We start from the raw sequence: 26,721 nt of genomic DNA, 5'->3' as shown, positions 1-26,721 counted from the left end.
GTAAAGAGTACACAAACTTTCAAGCGACACTTTACTTGCAACATTGCCAGGATCAGTGGATGTTGTCCTCTATCTAGTCCGGCTTCTAAAAGTTGGATTCAAGGATCATCTGACTATCGCTACATAGTATGTAATGTATGTTACATTTCCAGCAACAGATATTGTAGTAGTAGACGTTGTGTGCATCCTCTTGATTTATATCATTTTAATCATAGTGCCAGGATTAGTGGATGTTGTTTTCTGTCTGCCCAGCCTTTACAATCATCTATAGCTATGTGGTATGTATTATATATTTATTTTAACATGGGTAAAATCATGTTGATGGCATCCAATAACACAGGGATTTTAATGTTTTAGGGGTGGTCTCGGATGATTGCTGCTGTTTTTCTACAGGCTTTGTCGTGTCACTTTAAAGCTCACCTTGATGACCGCAATGGTCAGTTGAACAACGTTCACAGATGTTTTCAGATCTCCGCTCTGAACATTGCGGAGAAGCTGCTGGCATGCTTCAGAGCTGACCTAGCTCCCAGTGCCTTGCATTCTTTCTGGTGCAAGTGTATTAAGTTGCTCTTTTTCTTTTTCCCATTTAGAGAGTGAGTGGTTTATTTATTTTCTTTTGTTTCTATTTTTCTAGTTGGTTTGGAAATCTATTGATTTAATTTAAATTTGCTGTATTTTCTGAAGGGTTATACCATTTTATTAGCCAGTAGGGTTCTGTGACCCCTCCCTCTTTATTGCTGTTCCCCCTTCTTCCCTCTGTGTCCTGCCTGCTGCCTTTGCATGTGTTTGCTGTGATGTTGGTGTTTGATGTGGAATGAGCTCGTCTAATTTGATTTATTTATTGAATTTGTTGTATTCCTTTGATTTGTTGTTGTTAGTTCTCTTTGGCACAGCCATTTTTTCCCCTTTAGTCCTTCAGTATTCAGGACTCCTCTCTTCTCGCTTCCCCTTTTACCAGTGGGGTGCCACAGTCCCTGCTGGCTTGTTGTGTGTGTGCATGTATTTATGGTCTGTGTGTAGCGTGCGTTCACATACAGCTCCAGCATTGTTTAAACCACACTTCTTATTAGATGCCAAGTCTGTTAATCTATTTTTTTGGTAACTATTTATTGAATAAAGGGATATTGTATACAACTGTACTGCGTATGATGTTTTTAGGTAGGGGCCCTTTTGCCACTTGCTCGCCCCCTTGCCACTTGCTCCTCACCCCCATCTTGTGGAGATGCCACATTTAGTTGCATTTATATGTTCAATTTCAGGGCATAACATGGTGAAATGCACCTTTCTGTCTTTCCTTCTTTTTTCTTTCTTTCTTCATTTTTTTCTTTTCTTCTCTTTCATTCCTGAAGGACAAATGTTTTTATTGATGTGCCTCTGTTTGTCCCTATGTCTGTCTCTCTCTGTCTGCCCCTCTCCCTGTCTCTCTATTTGTCAGTGTTTCTCTTCATCTTTCACTATTTCTTTCTATCTTTCTGTTCTCTCTCTTTCTGTCTGTCTGTTTGTCTGTTGTGGAGGCGGAGGCGTGGACGAGCACTGGGTTGTGAATGGTGGATGGAACCCAGGAAGAGAAGGAGTCGGCACCACAAAGTCATCACCGCTGGCCAAACTCATCAGGACCCTTGCCACCCTCCACCAGAACAAGCATCAGTTCTGCAGCTGCGCCACGACTAGGAGCAGCACATCAAGGACTTCCTCGACGCCCAGGCTGATGACCGGCAAATGTTCCAGGGCCTGGTACAGCAGGCTGGAGAGCCGGCAGTGGCCCCGGAGGCCACTGGAGCTGAACCTCACACCGTCCTCACTAAGATGGGCCTGCAGGATGACCTAGAGATCTTCCTGGAGCTCTACAAACTCTCTGTGCTGGTGTGGGGCTGGGCGATGGAACAGTTATCCAGAGAGGCCCAGCTCACCGCCCAATAGCTGCCAGTCGCCAACCTGATGGAGTACCAGGACCTGAAGCAGGCAATTCTGCAGCGATTTTCCCAGAAACTCTGCAACGCCTGCCAGAGATGGCTGTTGGCTGAGGGGTACGGCGCAGAGTAGGTGATCAACCTGGTGGTCCTAGAATAGTTCATCAGCCGGCTGCCGGATGGGATGGCCGAGTAAGTCCAGTGCCACCGTACAGCGTCGCTAGAGGAGGTGGTCCAGCTGGCAGAAGACCACATGACAGCATATCATTTGGCAGGCAATCTTCTCCCCTCTTCATTCTGCTCACTACGCCAGGCAGTGGGGTACATACCAGGCATTGGTGGATTCAGGCTGTAATCAAACCTCGATCCACCAATGCTTGGTTCAAGGGGAGGCAATGGGGAATGCATGCTTGGTGAAGGTGAGATGTGTGCATGGGGATGTTTACGAGTACCCGATGGTGCCCATCGTCATCGAATTCCAGGGCCAATTACATAGAGTAGAGGTGGCAGTTAGCCCATGCCTCACCCATCCACTAATCCTAGGGACAAATTGGCCAGGGTTGTAGTCATTAGCCCAAGAAATATTTGTGGATGGGTCCTGCACAAAGGAGAGTTGGTGTGGGATGTGCACAGTATTGGTGAGAGAGGAGATGCCCCGGCTGTCACCGTGAACTCCACATCAGGGAGACACTAAGAGGGGGATAGAAGCGATTTTCCCTTGGAGCAGTCATGCGACGAGACGCTGAAGCATGCCTTTGACCAAGTGAGAGTAATCGATGGTCAGCTGATCCCACTGAATGCTGGGCTCTCGCAACCCTATTTTTCAGTGATCAATGATAGATTATATCAAGTGATGCAGGATGTTCAGATGCAGGAAGAGATAACCCAATTGTTGGTTCCGCGGAGCTGTCTGGAATTGGTATTCCAGGCGGCTCACCACAATCCCATGGCAGGGCACTTGACCGACTTGAGCGACATGCTGTGAATGCCAGCTGGTGATCCCTCCAGCCACCTCAAAAGCACCGTTACGCCCACTCCCATTAAACAAGGTTCCCTTTGAAGGAGTGGGGATGGACCTCGTTAGCCATTAGATTGTTCAGCACATGGTCAACGCTTTGTGGACTACATGTTTGGAATGTGGAATGTTGCGCAGGCACTCTTACACGTTTTCTCCCACATCGGGATCCCAAAAGATATCCTGACTGACCAGGGCATGTCGTTCATGTCATGAACACTATGTGAGCTGTATAGAATTTGGGGGATTAAATCGGTTTGCACCAGCATTTATCTTCCACAAACGGATGGGCTGGTGGAACAATCGAGCTCTAAATTGCTCACCAAGTGGCAAGGGCCCTTTAAGGTCACACGGCGAGTCGGAATGTTAATTATGAGGTAAAGCAAATGGATAGAGGCAGGGCCTGTGCTGTACATCAGCTATAAGCTCTCCATGCAAGAGACGAAGTACAGCATGATAGAGAAGAGAGCCTGGCTACCAAATGGGTGGTCTTCACCCTCTGATATTATCTGCTGGGGTGGGCCTTCACCCTCTGTTCAGATCATTCCCCCCTCCAGTAACTCCACTGCATGAAGATGCCAATGCGTGGATCACTCATTGGTGTATGGCGCTTCAGCCGTTTACAACTGAGGTGTTCCACAGGATGGGGTCGCAGATGGCTGTGGCAGATTTCCTCTCTTGGAAAGGAGGTGGGTTGGTCGGGTCCCCGGCCTGAGTCGGGCGGTGGGGGTAAGTGGAGGCTGGAGTGGATGAGCACCAGTTTGTGATTGTAGGGCGAGGACGGAGAAAGCAAATGATAAGGAGTGCACACCTGTGGGGAATTTTTGGCTAATGACTGTTCTCTGTTTCAGTGAGATGAGACGAGGATAAAAGAGAGAGACACACACTTCGAGAGAACGAGAGTGCATGATGCCATGCGTGAGCTGAGAGAGTGTGTGTGTGCGTAAAAATAAAAGAAACCCAAGAATGAGAGAAAAATAATAAATTATGGGAGTGTGTCAAGCCTGCCTCTGTCTTCCATCTCCTTGTCCCACCTTTAAACAGTGTCACATCTATCTATTCCTCTGCTTTTCTTTCAGATTCATCCATCTCTCCCTATCTGTCTGTCTGTCTCTCTCTCTCTCTCTCGCTCTCTCTCTCTCTCTCGCTATAGTATGCTTAATAATATTTCTATGTGCAATTCTAGGGCACAACAAGGTCAAATGCACCTTTCTTTCTTTCTCTCCTGTATGACAAATGGTTTAATTGATCACATGTTATTCGCGTGACCACACACGTGTTTACATGTGCAATTTCAGGGCAACATGTTAAAATGCACTTTCACTTTTTTTTTTCCCTTTTCTTTTTTTTTTTTTTTTACATATAATCACTATTACTCAAATAATCACATGTAAAATGTATGAGATTTTTCCTTAAGTGGAAACTTTTAAGCTTGTACCTTCTGTTAAATGTATTTTCTTTCTTTCATCTGTCTGTCACTTTGAGCTCCTGACACAACGCAGTGTTTCTTTTATGAAATGTACATTTACTTTTTCTTTTCTTTCTATTTGTAGATTCTATTTGTAAAGCAGGAGTTTTTTTTCTAACTAAACTCAAAACTCAGAAATGTAAATATGTGGTTTTCCTGTTGGATCACGTAAATAGGGATGACTGACATAAGGTGTGTTAGAAGCCCCTCCTCGTTCCTGAATTATAACACACACACACACACACACACACACACACACACACACACACACAAAATTAAACCTATGATTGGCTATGGACTGACACCATACCCTGCAGGAAAACAGTTTCTCCAAAGAAAACACACACTCACCATACAAACACCATACTCACAGACTACACACACAGACACACACACTTTACGACTTCATTCTCTGATGTAGAAATGTTAATCCTAAAACAAAAAAGTATTAAAGGTTGTCTGTCTGGAAGAACCCTTAAATGTAGAGCCTTACACAGAGTAATCAAAAAGATGTCTGAGAAGAACCCTTTCCGAAACACTTCATTAATCAAAGAAGCTTTGAAGAACCTTTTTTCTAAGAATGTACCTTTATACATTACCTGTCAACAGTCATTTAAAAGTGTACACACAAACCCTGAAGCCTATTCATTGAGTAATGAAAAGAATGGTTGGTGCATGTGTGTGTGTGTGTGTGTGTGTGTGTGTGTGCCCAGGGATATATTCTAATGCCAATTGGGTGGAAAAATGTCGACTTTGTTCCTCTCTCTTGCCCTACCTCAGTCTCTCCATTTTTCTCAGGCTAAGCTAAAGTTGATGAGTCTTTTTCTTTCTTTCACACACACACACACACACACACACACACACACACACACACACACACACACACACTAACTTCAGTCATTCAGCACCTCATCAACTGCTACGGGATGGGGGAATTACTTCACCCAACCTTTGTTGCTTGATTTTTCTTGTAGTTCTGAGGTAGAGAAAGAGGAACAAGGAGAAGACAGGAGAAAACAGAAGAAAAGAGAAGACAGACATGGGAAGAAGGGAGAAGACAGCAAAAGACGGTTTAGTTTGGACAAGCGGTGACAGGAGAAGAAGACAGAAGACAGGCAGAGACAGTAGATGGCAGAAGACAGGAGAAGAAGACAGAAGATAGGAAGAGACAAAAGACAGAAGAAGAGAGAAAACCAGAGGAGACAGAGCTTTGGTTTGGACAGGAGGAGACAGGGGTTTAGTTTGTACAGGAGGAGACAGAGGTTTAGTCTGGACAGAAGGAGACGGGGGTTTGGTTTGAACAGGAGGAGACAGGAGACAGGAGGAGACAGAGGTTTAGTCTGGACAGGAGGAGACGGGGGTTTGGTTTGGATGGAGTGAGTGGAGTTTATTTGGAGATCAAGGCATGATGAAGCTGCAACTCGACCTCATGCTCCTGCTGTGTAGCTCCATCTGTCTGCAACTTCTGCAACTTCTCCATCACACTCACGCTCACACTGCAGGTAAGAACATCATAACACCATCTTCTGTGTGTGTCTGTGTGTGTGTGTGTGTGTGTGTGTCTGTGTGTGTGTGTATGTGTTTGGATTGTATATTACTGTAAGTTTGTGATTGTCTTTGCATCATTCTATTTATCTCTATCTATCTATCTATCTATCTATCTATCTATCTATCTATCTATTGGTCCTTTTTTCTGTTTACTCTGTTTATCTGTCTACCTTTCTATCTGTCTTTGTTTATCTATTTATTTATATCTCCATATGTCTATTTGTCTGTCTATCTTTATCTTTCTGTCTTTCTACCTATCTGTGTATGTGTATATCTATCTATCTCAGTCTGTCTGTCTATGCAACAGTATGTTTTTCCCTCTCTCCTGCTGTGTATCCATCTATTGGGGTATCTAGCATGTTGTCTGTGATATCTATGAACAACATTACATTGTATTCACTAGTAATATTCATTTACAAAGCAGATTTACCCCCAGACCCCCCCCCCCCACACACACACACACACACACACACAAAGAGAAAGAGTAATGTGGAGTTAAAGCGGATATTTTGTTAGAGAAGTGCACTAAGCGGGCGTGTCTGTGCAGGAGTTCTCCATGTGGGGCCTCAATGAGGGAGAAGCTCATATTTCACTTTTATTAGCTGCTGGATTTCCTGTGTGTGTGTGTGTGTGTGTGTGTGTGTGTGTGTGTGTGTGTGCGAGTGTGTGTGTGTGTGTGTGTGTGTGTGTGTGTGTTTGTGTGTGTGTGTGTGTGTGTTTTGTCTTTTTTTCTCTCTATTCATTATAGGATCAAGTGTAGCAGATCTCTTAATGCTAATAAAGATGTCTAATGATGCGTATATCTGCTGACTGAAGTTTTCGCATCCATTTTTTCCACTATTGTGTTTGTTTAAGTTTTTTTTTCTTTCTCTTTACTCCTTCACACACACACTCTTTCTCTCTCTCTCTTTTTAGGATGTGTTCAACCTCCACTACCTCATGCAGGAAAAATGCAATTCACTTTTATTTCCCACTTAAACGCATACTGGTTAGAGGAGTTAGTCAGTGCGCTGATGCTCAACACAGAGAGACAGACAGGGAGCGAGAGAGAAACAGACACTCGGTAAGATGGTAAGAGAGTGAGAGACAGACAGAGAGACATGCAGAATCTCACAGAGATATCTCACAAATAGAGAGACAGATTGATAGACAAACAGAGAAGGAGGCTGAGAGGAAAAATAGAGAGATAGAGAGGGAGAGGGACAGACAGAGAGACAGAGAGATGGAGATAGAGAGAGACAGAAAAATATATGGAAAGAGACATACAGAAAGACATACAGTGAAAGAGGGAGACAGACAGAGAGACACAGTGAGAGAGAGAGCTGTAAATTTGGATAAAATGTCCTTTAATCACTTACAACTAGTTAATACTGAAGATTTTTAATAAACAGTATAACTATAACTTATATTAAGTCATTAAAAAGTCCTACCAGGTTAGCTTGTGTTTATTACAGTTTTAGTCAGTTTCTTTGGCACGATCATCAAATGACAAAATCATCAAAATCACTATTCTCAAATCACCGTGTGAAGTTCTGCAAGCCAATTAGTCAATTGGTGAGAATGTTATAAGCATTTCTCAGTGCTTTCACACAGAATTCAGATTTATGCACGCAGTCATCTTTTACTGATCATATGATGCATTGAGTAGGTCTTACTGATCAAAACTGATGACCTTTTTTTCTAACGAAGTCGTACTCTCACATGCATTTATCCATATGCTGATTGTGTACTTTCACAGAAAACAATCTTCCCACCAGTCATAACAAGTCATTGTGGTACTTTTTGGGAAATGTGCCAAAGCGAGTGAGAAAAGCTGCCATTTTTTCTCGTGAGCTCATGTTAGTTAGTTAGCTAGCTAGTCTTAACAATTAGACATTTATAATTTATTACTATACTTTTTGAAAATGTTCAACAATGTACCCTTTAAAGAGGCTCAGAAGTAAACAAAGAACTCTTTTCCTAAGAGTATATTCTACATATTGTAACTGAGCCAATGCTGGAGCAGAATCAATGTCATTTTTCCAAAGAATTCAGTGGTGTGCCAAAATATGCACCACATGAAAGGGGTCCAATAACACAGTGTTTTGTGGGATACGGGGGGACTGGGGAGGGGGCGGCAATGAGGGGCAGTAAAGAGAGGACAAGGAAACTGCTAAAACACAAAGTCAGGCTTGTGGGAATGAAGTGAGGGTCTAAACGCTGCTGCAAACTCATTCTCAGGGTAAAAAGGAGAAGCACAGGTTATGTGTGTGTGTGTGTGTGTGTGTGTGTGTGTGTGAGTGACAGGATGTGTTTCTCTCCCATCACACGCCTTCTCATGCTTCTCCTCCTTAACACCAGCATCAGTGAGCATACATACTCCTTATACTCAATAATTAAACCATTATTAATGCCTATTAATGATTAATAATATCAATGATTAATGAATTATATTATTATATTATATTAGCTTTTACATCACAGCACTTCTTAATACTGGATTCTGATTGGTCAGAATGTGTTGATTAATATTCTATAAAAGCAGCTCTGATATTAAAAACATGCAACAAAAGCAAATATTTCCATCAAACTGCACAAATTGTAGTCAAATGTCAAATTGCAGTCAAATATGTTCCTTCAATCAATCATAACAGAGTGAAAAGCAAAATACAGAATACAGCTATCATTGTGAATCTGTTCAATCTTCATTTGTGCCTGTGCCATTTGTTGAATTTTACATGATAGTGCTGCCAAAAAAAAGGCAAGCAAGCATATCACAGCAGGAACAGTATGATTTTCTCCAAAGGTGATTTTAACAGATAAGAAACACTACTGCACTCTGCACTTTTATACTTTTTTTTTAGATGCCCTGCTGAAATACTGTAAAAATAAATAAATAAATAAATAACAAAAAGTCAAATCACATTTTATGTTTTCCTTTGTAATACACCAAGGGAAAACCCTTGCATGGCATGTCCATCCCTGGCAGTCCTTTGCACATATTGGGGATTCAAAGACGTGACGGGATGATGAGCTTCTAACAACAAATTATTGTTACAAATATCAGAATAAATGAGAAGACTTGATGAAGAGATGACTTTTTGAGAGAATTAATTACTGATAATAATAGAAACTATTTACAAGTTCGTCTTTGCCTGTTCGTTTCACAGGTTTCATCTGTCTCTGGCTCAGTGCCAAGACCTTCACTTTGACTCTTTTGAGTTGACTCTGAGACAGTGTCATCATATTAATATAGAGAATAACAGACCTTTTACAATAAAGTACATTTACTTTACTCTCATACAGTATATATTCGTATTATGCTAAGATACAACTCATTTAGAATATTTATAGTATATATTTGTTTAAATTCTGTATACCAGTATTAATATGGTTTTCATAAAATATTCTAAATATGCTATATGTTATAGATTACTACAAATTAAGACAAATGATTATGATGGGAAATATACTTTACAGGAGTTACAGTGTGAGGAACTTTTTGTTAAATATTCTATATAATAATTTACCTGCTGGCTTGCTGATGCTTTGAATCCAGCTCTGTGTTGTTGCACTGCCTTTAGAAGCCTCCCTTTGCTCTTTTTCTCTGTCTCTGTATTCATTTTTGTGAATGCATTGCCTACAAAGTGCACCAACAACAGCGAATTTGGTGTTCTTAATATCAGATCAGATCGGGTCCACTAATTTGATTAGACAAGCAGATTTCCAAGAATGCTGATATAACATACTTGTTAGCACTATTACTAGACCAGGAGCAAAAGCAAAACATTATCAGCAATACAAAAACAAACTACCAAATTACTACTTTCACGGCTCAATCATTGACTGTAATGTGGATTGTAATGCAAAACTAATATCCGTCGTCTCCAGTGAGGTCTGCAAAGAGAGCACACAAAGAGTGAGCGCAGCTGGGGAGTGAGCAGGAAATGGAAACCACAGAGTGGATCTTTACCGGAGTGATTACAGAATGCTTTTAGCCAGGATAGGAAATCCTCTCCTCTCCACTCCGCTCATGGCCTATAGTGCTGTTCTGTCTGCCAGAGGGGCACGTCAGCCTGTGAGGGCAAACGGGCAGTGGCTCAGACCACATAGACACCCCTCCTCCCCCGTGCACGTCCCTGGTATGCAGGGAGGAATTGCATCATCATACAGGGGTGTGCTGCAAACCACTCATTCACAGGGTGAGAGTGGTGGAAGGCAACACTGTCCCAAATGATGACATACAGAGTCATGTCAGGCCTCAAGAGCCCTCTATCTTCAGGTGGAACCAGTCTTTCATTCAGTGCATGCAGAAATATGATGAGGCACTCTGTATTGTATTGGGTATATTGGCAAAGAGCATCATCATTGGAGATGACAGCACACATGGTGATATTACTGCCCCTCTGACCTGGTACTGTAACAGTGGCCATCTACCCAATGATGTTCCTCCTGCATCTCCTTACTTTAGAGAGGCTGAAACTGGCTTCATCCACATAAATGAATGCGTGGTATGCCACTTCACCTTCAAGCTCCATTATTCTCTAAGAAAGAAGCAGATTCATAAAGCAAATTATTCCAGTTGCATGTAACTATATGGTATGGCAAGGAATTATAATACCAAATCATTACCTGCACATACTGGAGTCTTGCCTCCTTCAGTAAGTCAGAGTTTCTTTGGAATGGAACTCGGTACAGCTGCTACAATCTGACATGGTTTTGTTTAAGGACTCGTACAATAGTCTGATTGTAATTTTTGCCAGCACTAAAGATCTTTCCTCTGCCTCCAGTAGTCTGTGGATTCTATAAAGTAAATGCAAAAAGCATGTCAATATTGACATTATGACAGTCACAAAAATTGGATTGATGAAACAACTGCATGAATGCAGACACTGTTCGTTCTGGCAACAGAGCAATATGGTAAATTTGGAATGGTGTAGCACTGTGATTTACCTATTCTCATTCCAAAACATTCTGACTATAGATGCTACAGTACTCCAACCCAGATTGGGCTGGACCCTCTGTCCAGCCTCTGTGATGGACAAGCCATGATTGACGTCATGGTCAATAAATGTTGCCCAAATTTCATTTGAAACTTGAGCTCTATTTCCTTCTCTTGCTGTGGCTCCTCCACTATGCATGTGAACTCCTCTTCCTCTGGCCCCTCTGCCGGATGGCCTCTCCTTACAAATACGTGCCTTTGGCCTCTTTGCTCCATGCTTGCAAATAGCAACTCCAAGGTGGCATCTATTATGGATGGATAAGAACTGACTGCTGATTGAATAATTCTGCAAAGGAGTTTCACACAGGTGTGTTGCAGAATCATAATTAAGCAAGTAATTAGTTGTTACGCTCCCGCCGGCAGATGGCACTGCGGCATCGACATGCACGAGCGGCTGTAGAGAGCGCGTGTGCACAAGACTGAACTGTGGCATACGGACACGTGTCTTTGTTTTGGTTTTGGTCCTCTTTCTGTTTAAGCATTGGTTGATGTTCGAGGGTGTGTCTTTATTTGCCCCAACTGTCTGTGTTCCAGCTTGATTATGTTTGCTATTTAAAGCCCTCGTGTTACTTTGTACTTTGCGCAGTATTATTCGTACAACTGAATGTAATGGTGAATGCGTTACACATGCTAAGCGGTCTTATTTTCGTGTCCTGCTCTTGTTCCATGCCTTGACTTCAGTTCTGTGTTTAACCTCGTTAATCTTGTCCAGTGTAGACCGCGTGTCCTGTATTTTGACTGCTGTTTTGAAAATAAAGACGTTGATCTGCACCTGCTTCTGCCTCACCTCCCATTTCGTAACATTGGTATTAGCTGTCAAAAAACATATTTCCTTTCCTTTTCACTCCAGTGTTGAATATTTTACTATAACCGCAATACACAAAATGTTTTATTCATTACTTGAATATTAAATATTAGACTAAATGATGTTATTAACATTTACTAATTATTATTATTGTTAATTGTCATTGTTATCTGGTGTGTGTGTGTGTGTGTGTGTGTGTGTGTGTGTGTGTGGGTTTGTTCAGGTTGTGTCTGGGCATTTCATAGTGCTCTCTGTAAATAAGACACAGACCCCAGCTCTACCAGATACATGTCGAATCTGTTAGATGACATGTTTTGTTTTTGATGGGGCTTTTTTGTTTGTTTGTTTTGTTTTTTGATTTTTGCTCTTCTCATGAACAGCTCTTTGGGAAGCCGATCCTTCATACTGGAATGAACAAGCAAAGAAAACTCTGGATGATGCACTTAAACTCCAGCCAATGACTCACAGAGCCAAAAACATCATACTCTTCCTCGGTGATGGTGAGTAACAATGTTTAAAGTTAGGCTAAGAGGCAGAGTTAGAACAAGGGGAGGGCTCAGGCTGAAAGGGGAAGTCAGAGCCTGTAAATTCTTTCAAATCAAATGTAGCTAAATCGATTCATGACTGGAAGCTCCGACCCAACTGTTGCTGATTGGCTGACAAAGGCAGACATCAACTGAGGTAGGGGCTTTGCCCAGCTTTCTGCCTGGCATGGGGCTTTTGTGCAACATGAAGCTTCTGCCTATTATGCTTTGCCCAACCAGGAGCTTCTGCTCATCATGGGGCTTTTCCCAGCAGGAAGCTTCTGCCCAACATATGCTTTGTCCAATATGGAGCTTTGTCTAACCAGGGAATTCTGCCCATAATGGTGCTTTTCCCAGCATGATGCTTTTGCCAAACATTAGGTATCTACCCAAAAAGGGGATTCTGCACAAGGCTTTCCTAGCCATGGGCTTCTATCCATCCAAGTGTTTCTGCCCAGTGAGAGGCATCTGTCCAATGTAGGGTTTTCCAACCAGGGGCTTTTGGCCTCCATGGGATCTTGACCAATATGGAGTTGTTACCAACCAGTGGCTTCTGCCCAATTAGGGTCATCTGCCAAATGTGGGGCTTTGTCAAGCTACTGGCTTCTCTCCAACCAGGGGTTTCTGACCAGCCAGGGGCTTTGTGCCCACGCAGGGGCTTCTGCCCAACATGAGGCTTCTTGTCAATCTGGGATTCTACCACTGTGAGCTTTGCCTAGCCACAGACTTTTGCCTAGCGAGGGGCTTCTACCTAAAATGGGATCCTTTCCCAGCTAGGGCTTTTGTCAAACCTCATGGATTTTTTTTTTTTTTTTGCAAGGGTATTTAAGCCATATAAATAATGATTAGTTATTATTATTGTACATGTATACATCAGAGTGTTTCCCTGCTTTAGTGTCTGTGTTTATGTGCAAACAATTTGGTCATTCAAAAGAAATGCAGATAACAAATTAACTGTTTAGATTTAAATTTTAAAACTGAATAACTCAAATAATAATTATATATTAGCATATAGGTTCTTATATAGATACTTATTATACATCATTGTCTCATCAATTTGTCACACAGGAATGGGCGTGTCCACTGTCTCAGCTGCCCGAATCCTGAGAGGACAGATGGATGGAGGATCAGGGGAGGAGACTATCCTCGCCTTGGATACATTTCCTTACCTTGCTCTGTCAAAGGTCAAAAACTACATCATCACTCCATCATCGTCACTCCATCATCATAATTACTTTAGAATTACTCCATTATCACTGCATAATTATCATCACTCTATCATCACCACTCCATTATTATTATTATCATCATCATCATCATCATTCCATCATTATCATCATCACACTAACAACTTAATTATCATCTTCATTCCATTATCATCATTATCAGCCTCAACATCATCTTCATCAACATCATCTTCATTCTATTATTAGTACTCCCTCATCATCACTCTATCATCATCATTCCATCATCAGCACTCCATCATTATCATCATCACACTAACAACTTCATTATCATCTTCATTCCATTATCATCAATCTTTTATCATCATCTTCATTCCATCATCATCACTTTGCTTCAGTCCTCAATCATCATCACTCTATCACTATCACCAACTTCATTCCATCATCAACTTCATTCCATCATCACTCCATCTCCATCATCATCATCATCTCCATCATCATCATCATCATCATCATCACTCCATCAGCAGCAGCACCAGCACTCCATTATCAGCATTTAATCATCATTCAATCATCAGCATGATCACCACTCCATTACCATCACTCCATCATCATCCTCATCATTTCTCCATTATGATGATGATCATGATGAAGATGATGATGGAGATGGCATGATGATGATGGAGTGATGGAGATGGAGTGATGATGGAGCAAGGATGATAATGGAAAGATGATGATCATGGAGTGATGATGGAGTAGTGCTGCTGCTGATGATGATGATGATGATTATGGGGTTGTTTATTTCATGTATTTGTGTCTATTTTTACTGAAAACAGCCTCATGCAGGTGTGCAGATGAGGAAATATCTCAGCATAAATTTCAGTTTTACCCAACAATTTTCCTTTTCACACCATCCAGGGTGTCCCATGCCTTTTGCCACAAGTTCCCTGGGATAGGCTCCAGGATCCCCGCAACCCTGTGTAGGATAAGCAGTATAGAAAATGGATGGATGGATTTTCCTTTTTTACCTTCGTACATTGTTTGCAGCTAAACTGAATCCCCTTTATTACTAGAAACATATTATTGAGATCTGTTAGCGTGTTTGTGTTTGTGACACATGCAGACATATAGCGTGGATAAGCAGGTAGCGGACAGTGCGAGCACAGCTACAGCATACCACTGTGGTGTTAAAGCGAACTCTAAAACTGTGGGTCTCAGTGCGACCGCCATCCCCTACGAGTGCAACACGACCTTCGGAAATGAAGTTTACTCCGTCCTGCACCGTGCTAAATTGCAAGGTATGCTAACATACTCTAACATGATGTTGTGCAAGTGGAAGAGGTTGAGGTGCAGCAAAGAATTGGTTCTCCTTAAGATTTTAATATTTAATGTCATTTTAGGAAACAAAACCTGCGTAACACTGTAATATAGTATTTGACAGGTTAGACATCAGTGACATTTGACATCAGTGAGAAAATAAGTATGTAAATCATGTCTCTGATACTGAAATTTGGGTTCGAGTGAGGATTAACAGGTGAGTTAGAATGAGGGACAGGGTTAGCGTGAGGTTTGGATTTAGAGTGATTGGTGGTTAGAGTGAGGAGTGGGATAGAGTGATGGGGAAGTTAATGTGAGGGGCAGGGTTAGACTGAGAGGCGGGGTTAGAGTAAGGTGAGTTAGAGTGAGGGAAGGGGTTTATAGTAATGGGTGGAGTTATAGTGAAAGGTGGGTTAAGTGAGAAGTGGGGTTAGAGTGAGGGAAGGGGTTTATAGTAATGGGTGGGGTTATAGTGAAAGGTGGGTTTAGTGAGGGGTGGGGTTAGAGTGATAGGCAGGGCTAGAGTGAGGGGCGGGGCTAGAGTGAGTGGGATTAATTACATATCAGTAGGACTCAACTGTAACTTTAACTTGTTAGAAAAAACTGTTATCACGAGTTCCTGTTTATAATTAATGTGAAGTCAGTACCAGTAACAGAGTAGATGTTGGAGGGCAAAGCTCACATAATGATGTGTGTTTACATCCCATCTTTATGGCTCGTTAGCTATAGGACAGATGAATGTGTACATAAGTACTGATAAGCAATGATTAACAATTTGCCCTGGAAAGTCCTTTATCTTTTGATTGTGTCCTAAATAATAAGTGTAGTGCCGGCATTCTGTGCTTTAATCAGCTCTATCCAGATACCAGATACACTTTTACTGGGAAAAGAAGCTGAGACCTCTAATCACTCACAAACACACACACACACACACACACACACACACACACACACACACACACACACACACACTTTCCTAACATTAAGTCTTTAAACCTGCCAACTACCAGCACCACACTGTTATTTCATAATTCCTTCCATTCCTGCACAGTAAGTATAGGCACAAAAACACTGTGTGTGTGTGAGTGTGTGTGTGAGTGTGTGTGCTCGTGCATGCATGTGTGTGTGTGAGGTCTGTGTGTATGTGTACAGTCCCTCAGGGTGGCCTATGTGTGTGTTTGAACAAGTGTGAAACATGCCCAAATACGCAGATTCAGCACAACGTAGAGAATAACCTCTCTGTGCCTCAAGAGTTTCCCAGTAAACAGGAAAATGTTCTTTTATATCATGTGTTTGTTAAATAAATTCACTGTGTGTGCTATTTAGAGAAGCTAAAAGTACCATGGGAGAAGGAGACCTTGCATATGGTGTTCCTGAAGAATGTTGTAATAATAATAATAATAATAATAATAATAATTATAATAATAAACTTTATTTTATGAAGTGCCTTTAAAAGCAGCTTCTCAAAGCGCTGTACACGAAAGAAGCAGTACACAGAACAATAAATCATATAAAAGTTAATAAGAAGATGTTGTGAGCACCACCACTTGCTGATCATCTCTGATGTCTATCTAAAATCCCTTAAACTAGAATACACTCTTTTAAAAAATTTAGACTCCTTAATGATTTTTCAGTTGTCCTTCTAGGTTTTATGTAGAACCGTGTTTTATGTAGAACCGTCAGAAAGTGTTTGGAACATTTGCCATTAATTATCCAATAAACTCTTAAAGAACCCTTAAATAGGCCTACCAAGTATCCTGATTGCTAACTCCTGACATGTTCTTCAGGGTTTTTTTTTTAATGGTTCACAGCTTCCAAAAAAGAGTTTCTACTTAAAACTCTCTCTGATAAGAAAACACTTTGATTTTGGTTTTACAGAGAACCTTTAAGAGTTCCCCCAGAGGGAACCTCCTTATTTAAAAAAAAAAAAAAAAAAAAAAGGGTTCCCAAATGGTTTTTCTAGATGGATGGGTCTAGCTTCTTGCAGTAACCTTTTTTGAAAACGTATTGTTGTATGGTTCTACCTAGAACATTCAAGTGTTCCCCTAAAGGGACAAGTCAATGAACCCTTTAGTGTAACTTTTATGGTTGGTCTAGCAGCTAAGGATCCTGCGCTCTCACAGCCTGGGTTCCTGGGCATCCAAGGTGTAAAACCTGTACCGAATCAAATATGGAGGGACAGTGACTTGTGTTTAACACCTTTTTATTTGCATTTCTTGCATAAAATTCATTGTGCTTTAATGTGTGTGTGTGTGTGTGTGTGTGTGTGTAGGTAAATCAGTTGGCATTGTGACCACCACTCGAGTTCAGCATGCATCTCCGGCAGCGGCGTATGCCCACTCCGTGAGCCGTAGCTGGTACAGTGATTCTGATTTACCACCTGAAGCCCAACAAGACGGCTGTGTGGACATTTCCACTCAACTTATCACCAACACTGACATTGATGTAAGACTGACACCTCACACATACACATCACTGATTCCTCCTCCATGCTAATGTTTAAGAAATATACAACATATTTGGTGCTTTTATAATAAAATAATCAACAATGGGGTGGTTTGAAAAGGTGGAGTTACTGTTACCACCCTGAATTTGATTATTTTATTTCATATCACAGCGTGGTTGAATGCTTGATTCGGATGGGTCAGAAGGTGTTCATTATAACAGGCACTATTATGCCTTATTCACACTATAAACGTGGTATTCGTTTTAATATGTAATCTATAAGTGTTTCGACCCCTTCTGGAAGCTAAGAGCCCTTAATTATCCAATGAACCCTTGAAGGATTATACATTTTGTATTAACATTTATAGCACATTATAGCATAAATAAGGCATAATAGTGCTTGTTTTAGATCAAGGCACTACGAATACGTTATAAATAGCTAGTACACAGCTAATAGTGATTAGTAATATCTTGTAATAAAGGTGTTATAAATTATTAGTGGACTTAAATAAATAATATAAAAATAAAGTCTTTAGTTATGCATGCTAAATATAGTTACTAATTATATACCGATAGCATACTAATTGCTTATGAGCATGTTTTATACATGAATAACTGGTTACCACATCATTTAATAATGGATAATGAATACTTTGTAAGGTGAGGTGAATATTAACACATTGATACCAGATTTTAATCATTAATAAAATGTTTTCATGTTTTTTCTTCACTCTCTGTGTGTATTAGGTTATTCTCGGAGGTGGACGGATGTACATGACACCCAAGGGCACTCCGGATCCAGAATATCCATCTTCATCATCACGGAAAGGTGACCGTGAGGACAAGAGGAACTTGATTGAGGCATGGCTAGATAAGCAAAAGGTAAATTACACAACAAGAATGTGAAAAGTGGGTTTAGGTTCAAATCAGCAGGGTTTAGGGGAAGTAAGGGGTTTTAAGGTGGAATAAGTTAAATAAAACTCATAGTCAGTATTAAACAAAAGGCACTTTACTTATACAAACATGTCAGGGCTAAAAATAATGTGTAATGTTGCTTCATGTTGCTTTTACCTGCAACATGAATTACAACTGAAATAAAGATATAAGTCTTCATGGATTTGATTAAGTATTCCTAGAGTTAAGAGGGTTAAGAAAAAGGGGCCGAGCTGAGCATCTCCGCTCTCCGCAACTCCAGACCACAAGACCACAAGTACATTTAAAATTCCACTATTACTTCAGTTCTAGAAAATGCACATGAAAAATGAAACATAAATATAATGTTTCCTTTGCCATGTTTCTTTCATGTTCTTCAGGACAGAAGCGTTCAGTTTGTTTGGAATAAAGAGCAGTTTAATGCAGTGGATGTGAACACTACAGACTGTCTGATGGGTAATGTGACTTTACTTTACCCCCACACCATTTAATTTTTTGGCTTGTTATATATATATATATATATATATATATATATATATATATATATATATATATGTGTGTGTGTGTGTGTGTGTGTGTGTGTGTGTGTGTGTGTGTGTGTGTGTTTATTTTTGTTTTTTTCTCAGTTTTCAATCCAGTGTGTCCTGAAGTTCAGTTTCTGTTTTAGCTGAGAATTGTCACATTTTAAAACCCTTAATGCAGTTCCTAAGTTGTCTATTACAAATGTTAAATGTTTGTCGTTTTCAAAAATGTTTATGATTGATGATATATAAAATTTATGTAACATTTATAGATTTAACGTTTTTATGATTAATATTCTATATGCAATTTTTATAGATTTTTTTATATTATGGTTAATTATTCTATATTTTTGTGTGATTTTATTTTATAGATTATTTATGTTTTATGGTTAAATAGTTTATGCTGTTTTTATTTTTCAATTACAAATTTTAACATTTTATGATTTTCAGGTTTTATGGTTAAATATTCAATATTTTTATGAAGATGTGGTGAGCCTGATATTCTAGTTTGATATGGCCTGCCCATCTAATCCCTAATCGGTGTTTCTCTCAGGGCTGTTTGAACCAAAGGACATGAAGTTTGAGGTGTTCAGGAACCGGACAAGTGATCCCTCCATTGTAGACATGACTGAGAAAGCCATTCATATCCTCAAGAAGAACCCAAATGGATTTTTCCTTTTTGTGGAAGATGAGTAGTTTGATATAAAATTACTCAAATTAATGTTGTGTCCAAAATAATTATTCTGTAAATGTACCATGTAAGCAATGTACATCTTTTTATGTTGTGACATTTCATAATTTTTTTTAATATAAATAATTTTAAGTGAAAAATAAAATATTATTGCATTTCTAAAAAGTGTGTATGATTTTAAATATCTTCTGTTATGTTTTGAGAGTAGACATTTTTTGCCACACTATTTTCCCCAATAAAGTTTGATCAAATTTTTACAATATTTGTGATTATAATTATGAATTGTTTATTTCATCTGTAAGGGGCAGGATCGATCATGGCCACCACGCTGGTATCGCTAAACTGGCGCTAACAGAGACAGTGATGTTCGACCAAGCAGTTCGTCGAGCATCTCAGCTCACCGAAGAGTCTGAAACTCTCACCATCGTCACTGCAGATCACTCACACGTTTTCACATTTGGCGGGAGCACACCACGGGGGAACCCTATTTTTGGTGCGTAGTTCAGATTAGTGCTGATGTTTACATTTGTAAGAAACAGGAATGTTGTTGTGATCATGTGGGTTTTTGTGATTTTTTTGCTAAGGTCTGGCACCGAAGAATGCAGATGACAGACTTCCATTTACTAGTATTCTGTATGCTAACGGGCCCGGATATGTGCATGTAAACGGGACGAGAGCGAACGTGTCAGCGGTGGATTACTGTAAGTGCCTGTGTGAGACATTAATGTTAACACTATTAGAATAAAACTAAAAATGAAAACTAACCATATTGGATTTCTTACAGAACCAGATTGGAACAATTAACTAGCTTCTATAGCTGAAATTAGCTATATAGCATCCTCTAGAAAAAGTGCTATACAGTGCATAAAAATCTAATGTGAGGATAAAAAATATCAGCTTAAAATCAAAATCAGGTTTATTGTCAAAATTTATAGACTTTCACTGTTTGCAATGAACAAATCAAACAAAAGCAAGTGAAATAGTTCAACACGATGAATGCTTCAAGTGGTTTCCCCAAATTCAACTGAAAATGCAACTTATAATGATTTCTCCAGTTTCAAAATTATTCAACCCCTTAATGGCAAGCATCTTTAGTACTTAGTAGAGCACGCTTTTGCTGTTATGACCTGCTACAAATGAGATAGCCAGACAGCAGCCTCTGGCAGCGTTCCTGAGGAATCTTAGCCCATTCCTAATGAGCAATGACCTCCAGTTCAGTAATATTCTTGGGTGCTGCAACCACCTTCTTCAAATCCCACCAGAGATTTTCATTCAGGTGACCATGATGGCCCTGTAGAATACAAGACTTCTTCTGCAACCAAGCCTTGATGGAATTTGAGGTATGCTTGAGATCACTGTCCTGTTGGAAGGTCCAATGACACCCAAGCTTCTGCTTCCTCACAGACAGCATGACGTTTTCTCCTAGGATTTCCAGATACTTCAGTGAATTCATCTTGCCTTCCACATGCTGCAGGTTTCCAGTGTCAGAGGATGCAAAGCAGCCCCAGAACATAACAGAGCCACCACCATGCTTGACTGTGTCCTCCAGACATACCGCTGTTCCATCGTGCCGAAAAGTTCTAGTTTTGTTTCATCGCTCCAAAAACTTCTGTGGCTTATTTATATGATTTTGAGCCGACTTTTCTTGTGCTTTTAGGTCAGTAGTGGTGTACATCTTGGAGTTCTGGCATGGAAACCTTCTGCATTTAGTACCCGTCTTACTATGCTCACTGAAACCTCAGTGCCTGTTGCCACCAAGTCTTGCTACAGGTCTTTTGCAGTCACTCAAGGGTTTTTCACAACCTGCCTTCTCAGAAATCTGGTTGCAGCCATTGATAGCTTCCTTTTTCTACCCTGTCCAGGTGTTTAATATATTTTCTGCCCCAAGCCAGTTCAGGTATTTCATGTGCTCCAGCTCAAGCACACCTGGTGCAACTAATGAAGTCCTTGATTAGTTGGATTAGGTGTGCTGTTTTGCATATTTGTGCTGTTGTGAGGGATTCTATTCAGGGGCTTGAATTATTTTGAAACTGGAGAAGTCATTATAAGTTGCATTTTCAGTCGAATTTGGGGGAACCACTTGATTTCATTGTGTTTAACTATCTCAATTGCTTTTGTTTGACTTTTTCAATGCAAACAGCTGAAAGTCTGTTAATTTTGACAATAAACCTGATCTGCAATATATATATATATATATATATATATATATATATATATATATATATATATATATATATATATATATATAGGTTTCCCATCGCCAGCATGGTGCACACAGAAGAGCTGATATCATTAAACAGGGTTGTCTAAATTGACTAAATCTCCAGAAGTACACCAAAGACCTGAAACTAGCCAAAAAACAAAACATTCAGGTATTGCAAAAGAGAGGCATTTCTTTTTCCACTCTTTGCGTGGGAAACAAGGTCACTGTGGTGTGCACACATCTCTGATATACAGACTCCATAAGACTCCCATTTCTGATGTATCCACTCCATATTTTTTCCTTCCCTCTCCCAATCTTTGCAATATATTTTACATTAGAAATGGTTCTGCACATCATACACACATAGTCTCTACTTACATTTTTCTTTGTTTGCAGAAATGTATTAGATTTTATTCAGAGAATTTGCTATAAAACCTGATCTATACTAGCTCAGTTTGACGTATAAAAAGTAAATCCTGGCAATCATTAATTGTTCTATTCACTGCTCCTTCCCTAAGTGTGGGGCACCATGATTCCTTCCCCAGTGGGCCTCTATTTTCAATTGTTGCAGTTCCTATTTTTGACCATGAGGTACAATAATTACTCCATGGGGCTAAATGGGGCAGTGACCACACTGTACCACGATTGTGCAACATCTCAAAAGGCAAGCAAGTCAAAGGTGCATCAGCTTAAGTCTGTAAACATTTTAAAAATCATTGTTTCTATGATTCTAGCCATTTCCATGGAGTTTATAGAAATTAGCCTTTGTTGAATGGTTGATATATATGGTGGGGCTCTGTATCACCTGATACTACATAGACAAGCTGCCACTGTTCATAAAAGTGTTATAAAGTTGTATTGGAATGTTGTTTTGTAACAGTTTGCAATGCACATGTATCACCAGCACTTCTGTTAAAGAGGGTTTAATTCCATGATTTTGTAAGAAGTTGATTATAGTGTTGATGGGAATTCCAGCTCTTTTCAGTAAGTCAAAACAATCAACTCACCTCACTAATAAGAGTCGACTCATTTGGTTCTCAAACAGCCTATTGCCAGATTTTTGTTTGTTTGTTTGTTTGTTTTGCCTATCAATTAAATTGTTCAATTACATCTTACCTTTTAATTACTTTACATGGTGTTTGTTATAAATCAATTTAAAAACAGTGAGATGCTAAAGATTAACTTTTTCAAATGCAGTAAAAGCCTCTTTACTTTACAACCCCAATTTCAAAAATAGAGATTTTATCAATTTATTGTGAGTCAGATGATATGAGATTATGGCAATAAAATCTCAGACTTTAGTCAGAGTCAGACTGTGTGATATCAGTTATCATAGGATTGTCCTTGGATGCAATTAAATGATGGAATTCTGCCTTTAGTGAGTTGTTAGTTGATCACATTCCGAGACTTTGGTCCAGAATTTCTGATAACTTGTTTGGTACCAGTGGTGCTACAATGGGCTGCCAGTCAACTATAAAGCGATCTGAGGCCACTGATTTTTTCCTGATGACCAAGGAATTCTTTCTGTAACAGCTTTATCACAACAAACACTTGTACAAGGTAATGTACATTCATGCATTAACATTAATGTGCTGATGTATTATTTGCACTTAACTTTCTTCAGAAGTAAAATTCAAAGATTCCCATTTCATCCTGATAACTTTTCACATTAGTGTATGCACATTATTGCATTATTGCAACAAGCAGCATATAACCCGGCTATCACTGACTCTGGTTACAATTGAAGCTGAATTATTATGCGTTGCCAAACACCTCAGAGGTTGATAAGATTCACTGGATGCACTTTGTCACGTCATTGCACTGTGTGTGATTAATGGCATTAGAAAATAATGAGTACAGAATACTAAACAGTTTTCATCAGGATAATACTGTCAACTAACATCAGCACCCAAAGTGCTCCTAAAAGAGTCAACTCAAACAGTCAAATTATTCTCAAACAACACTAAAAGATAAAACACATATAGCATCCCAGAAGTCAACAATTGATAGAGTTATTAAAAACAAAACAATGAATTCCAAGATAAGATTTTTAAAAATCATGGCATGGATAGTGTAGTCTCTTTAATGGTAATTGTGTGTTTTTCCCTTTTTCTCTTCCTTTTAAAGACAACATTACATAAAACCTCCAACTTCACCTCATGAGTTTTGACTCAAGCCATTTACAATTCTTGCAGCGATGCTTCATGAAAGATTTGAAAAAAATAAAATGAAAAGGAAAGTGTTATGAACACCCAGTGTAGGTTCCCCTTTCAAATAAAGTGTTAAAATTTGCATAACTGGGCAGAAGCTACTCTAGAGTAGTCTGGAAAATAATCTCATCTGTATAGTACCTAAATTAGTCTGAATATAGTAATGTTGCTGAGGAAGGTTTTGTGTCAAGGTTTAGGACAATTTTAAATCACTACAGAATTACTGTTATTTTATTATCAGTGCGTTCTGATTGGCTAGCACATGTGTGAGCATCATGTTAGGAAAGGTATTAAGTGTTAAGCGTGTGTATTGGGTGTATTAATCTTTGTGTCCCTTTTTTTTCTCTCTGTAGTCGATGAGGAATACATGCAACAGGCTGCTGTGCCATTAGACGCTGAGACTCATGGAGGCGAAGACGTGGCGATTTACGCTAAAGGCCCAATGGCGCATCTTTTCCATGGCGTTAAAGAGCAACATTACATCGCTCACGTGATGGCATATGCCGCCTGCCTCCATCCCTACACCGACTGTCCCCCTGAGCTTAACTCTGCCCCCCGACTCACTCTCTCTTTGTCGCTCAGTTTATCATGTGCAGTGATTTGGTTTAGCTCAAGATAATGGTGTTAATCTACCCCTGTGCTCCAAAATATTAGTCAGGTAACTAGGTAGCTTAGCTAATGTTAATGCTATCTCTGACGTTAACGTATCCAGCCAAGTTTTCTAGCTGATATTAAGTAAACTATTATACTGTGCAATTAAAAGTAAAGGCTAGCATGTATTTGCCAGCATGTTAGCTAAACACAATCAGATGTGAATTTTTGAGGGGAAGGTGATGAGCATTTGTTGAAGACTTTATTTGAAACTCAGGGATGGTTTTGTAACAGAGTCCCTTTTTTTATATAAATATTGTTTTTGCAGTTTTACAATCATTTCACCCATCCATGATCACCTATATAAAGAAAATGCTTTAAGTAGACGTTAGTGTGTCTTTTTTCATATTTTGACTTGGGTTTTTTTGTTTGTTTGTTTGTTTGTTTGTTTGTTTTAAACGAGCGAATTTTCTATGCAGAAGTTTTATATGAATTTTCTAAAGTAGGAGTTTTCTGTAGAGTTTATATTTATAATGCAAACTGAACCAAATTTTTTAAAAATTAAATGCTCATATATTTTACATATTATAAGAATTTCTACTTGTGTTTTATCACAGATGAGAAGAAAATATAAAAAGATCCATCCATCCATCCATTTTCTATACCGCTTATCCTACTGGGTCCCAGGAAGCATTGGGCACAAGGCAGGGTACACCCTGGTCAGGGTGCCAATCCATCACAGGGCACAATCATATACACATTCACACTCCTATTCATACACTACGGACACTTTGGACATGCCAATCAGCCTACCATGCATGTCATTGGCTTGAGGAGGAAACCGGAGTACCTGGAGGAAACCCCCACAGCACGGGGAGAACATGCAAACTCCGCGCACACACAGGGCCACAGCGGGAATCAAACCCCCAACCCAGGAAGTGTGAGGCAAATGTGCTAACCACTAAGCCACCATGTGCCCATATAAATAGATATATATTTTTAATACAAATATTATTATATGCAATATTATACACCGTAACATTAAAACTACCTGCCTAATATTGTGTAGGTCCTCCATGTGCCACCAAAACAGCTCTGACCCACTGAGGCATGGACACCTCTGAAGGTGTGTTGTGGTATCTGGCACCAAGACGTTAGCAGCAGATCCTTTAAGTCCTGTAAGTTGCAAGGTCCAGCATATCCCACAGATGCTTGATCAGATTGAGATCTGGAGAATTTGGAGGCCAAGTCAATACCTAGGACTTTTGTTATGTTCCTCAAACCATTCCTGAACAATTTTGGCTATGAAGAGGTGTACTTGGTTTGCAGCAATGTTTAGGTAAGTGGTATGTGTCAATGTAACATCCATATGAATGCCAGGACCCAAGGTTTCCCAGGAGAACATTGCCCAGAGCATCACACTGCCCCCATCGGCTTGCTGGCAGCAAGCTAAATGGTAAATGGTCTGCACTTATATAGCACCTTTTAAACTTAGCGGTTCCACAAAGCATTTTACACTGTCTCTCAATTCACCAATTCAAACACACATTCACACACAGATGCAGGTCACTAGCCCTCCATTGAGAGCAATTTGGGGTTCTGTGTCTTGCCCAAGGGTACTTCAGCATGTATTCCGCCAACCATTAGCTGTCAATCAAACAAGATGGCAGGGAAGATGGCAATGAAAAAAAGTTGAAAGAGCACATTTTATTGTTGTCTGAGATGTTCCTGGTTTCACTGTGGCCTTTCATAAGAAAAACAATGTATAATTATTAACAATATAATTCTTATATGCTTCACAATTGACATGACATTAGTACTGAAATGTAATTTCAGTCCAGTGATGCTATAAATCCAGGTGTACTTCTAGGTCACAGGGCCACACAGAGAGATTGTGATTAATAAGGGAGTTTCCAATAAAATGCACTGATACAAATACAGAAAATAGGCGGATTAAATGCGTGGCTAGAAAAAATATCCTGATAAAATATACTAACGTGATTTATATGAGATATGAGAATTCTTCATTCATTCTTCAGTGAATGAATTCATCTTCAGTAAGTGCTTTATTCCACTAGATCCAGAGTCTTGGTGCAAAGCATGAGAATTCACTTTGCATGCAATGCCAATAACATTGTGGTTCACCATGCACCTATGCATTCAACACACTCATTCACATCTAAGAGCAGTTTAGTTTATCCAATCCATCAACCAGCATGTTTTTGGAACGTGGGAGGTTTTAAAAGCCATGTGAACGCAGAAAGAACAGCAAAACTGCACACAAACAGTAACCCAATCTAAGGATCAAACTGGGAATCCTGGAGCTATACGCAACCCACTGTACTGTTGTACCTCCCCGAATTTATAGTAATCCA

The 26,721-nt window shown here is 39.8% G+C and overlaps 1 protein-coding gene across 1 annotated transcript; it reads left to right on the top strand.

Moving 5' to 3' along the window:
- The first annotated feature begins 3,550 nt into the window (after positions 1-3,550).
- On the top strand, positions 3,551-25,391 carry alpi.1 (alkaline phosphatase, intestinal, tandem duplicate 1). Its single transcript, XM_053634719.1, has 11 exons — positions 3,551-5,895; positions 12,108-12,227; positions 13,320-13,435; positions 14,559-14,733; positions 17,025-17,197; positions 17,945-18,079; positions 18,511-18,586; positions 19,205-19,343; positions 19,645-19,835; positions 19,927-20,043; positions 24,109-25,391. Exons 1-11 carry the CDS (start codon positions 5,799-5,801, stop codon positions 24,372-24,374), a joined length of 1,605 nt encoding a protein of 534 aa, XP_053490694.1. The 5' UTR covers positions 3,551-5,798; the 3' UTR covers positions 24,375-25,391.
- The last annotated feature ends 1,330 nt before the right edge of the window (positions 25,392-26,721 follow it).

Source organism: Ictalurus furcatus, chromosome 10, assembly GCF_023375685.1.
Source record: "Ictalurus furcatus strain D&B chromosome 10, Billie_1.0, whole genome shotgun sequence".
NCBI classification, from domain to species: Eukaryota; Metazoa; Chordata; class Actinopteri; order Siluriformes; family Ictaluridae; genus Ictalurus; species Ictalurus furcatus.
Note: the sequence above shows the minus strand (reverse complement) of the source record. Positions and strands in the feature narration are given on the sequence as shown.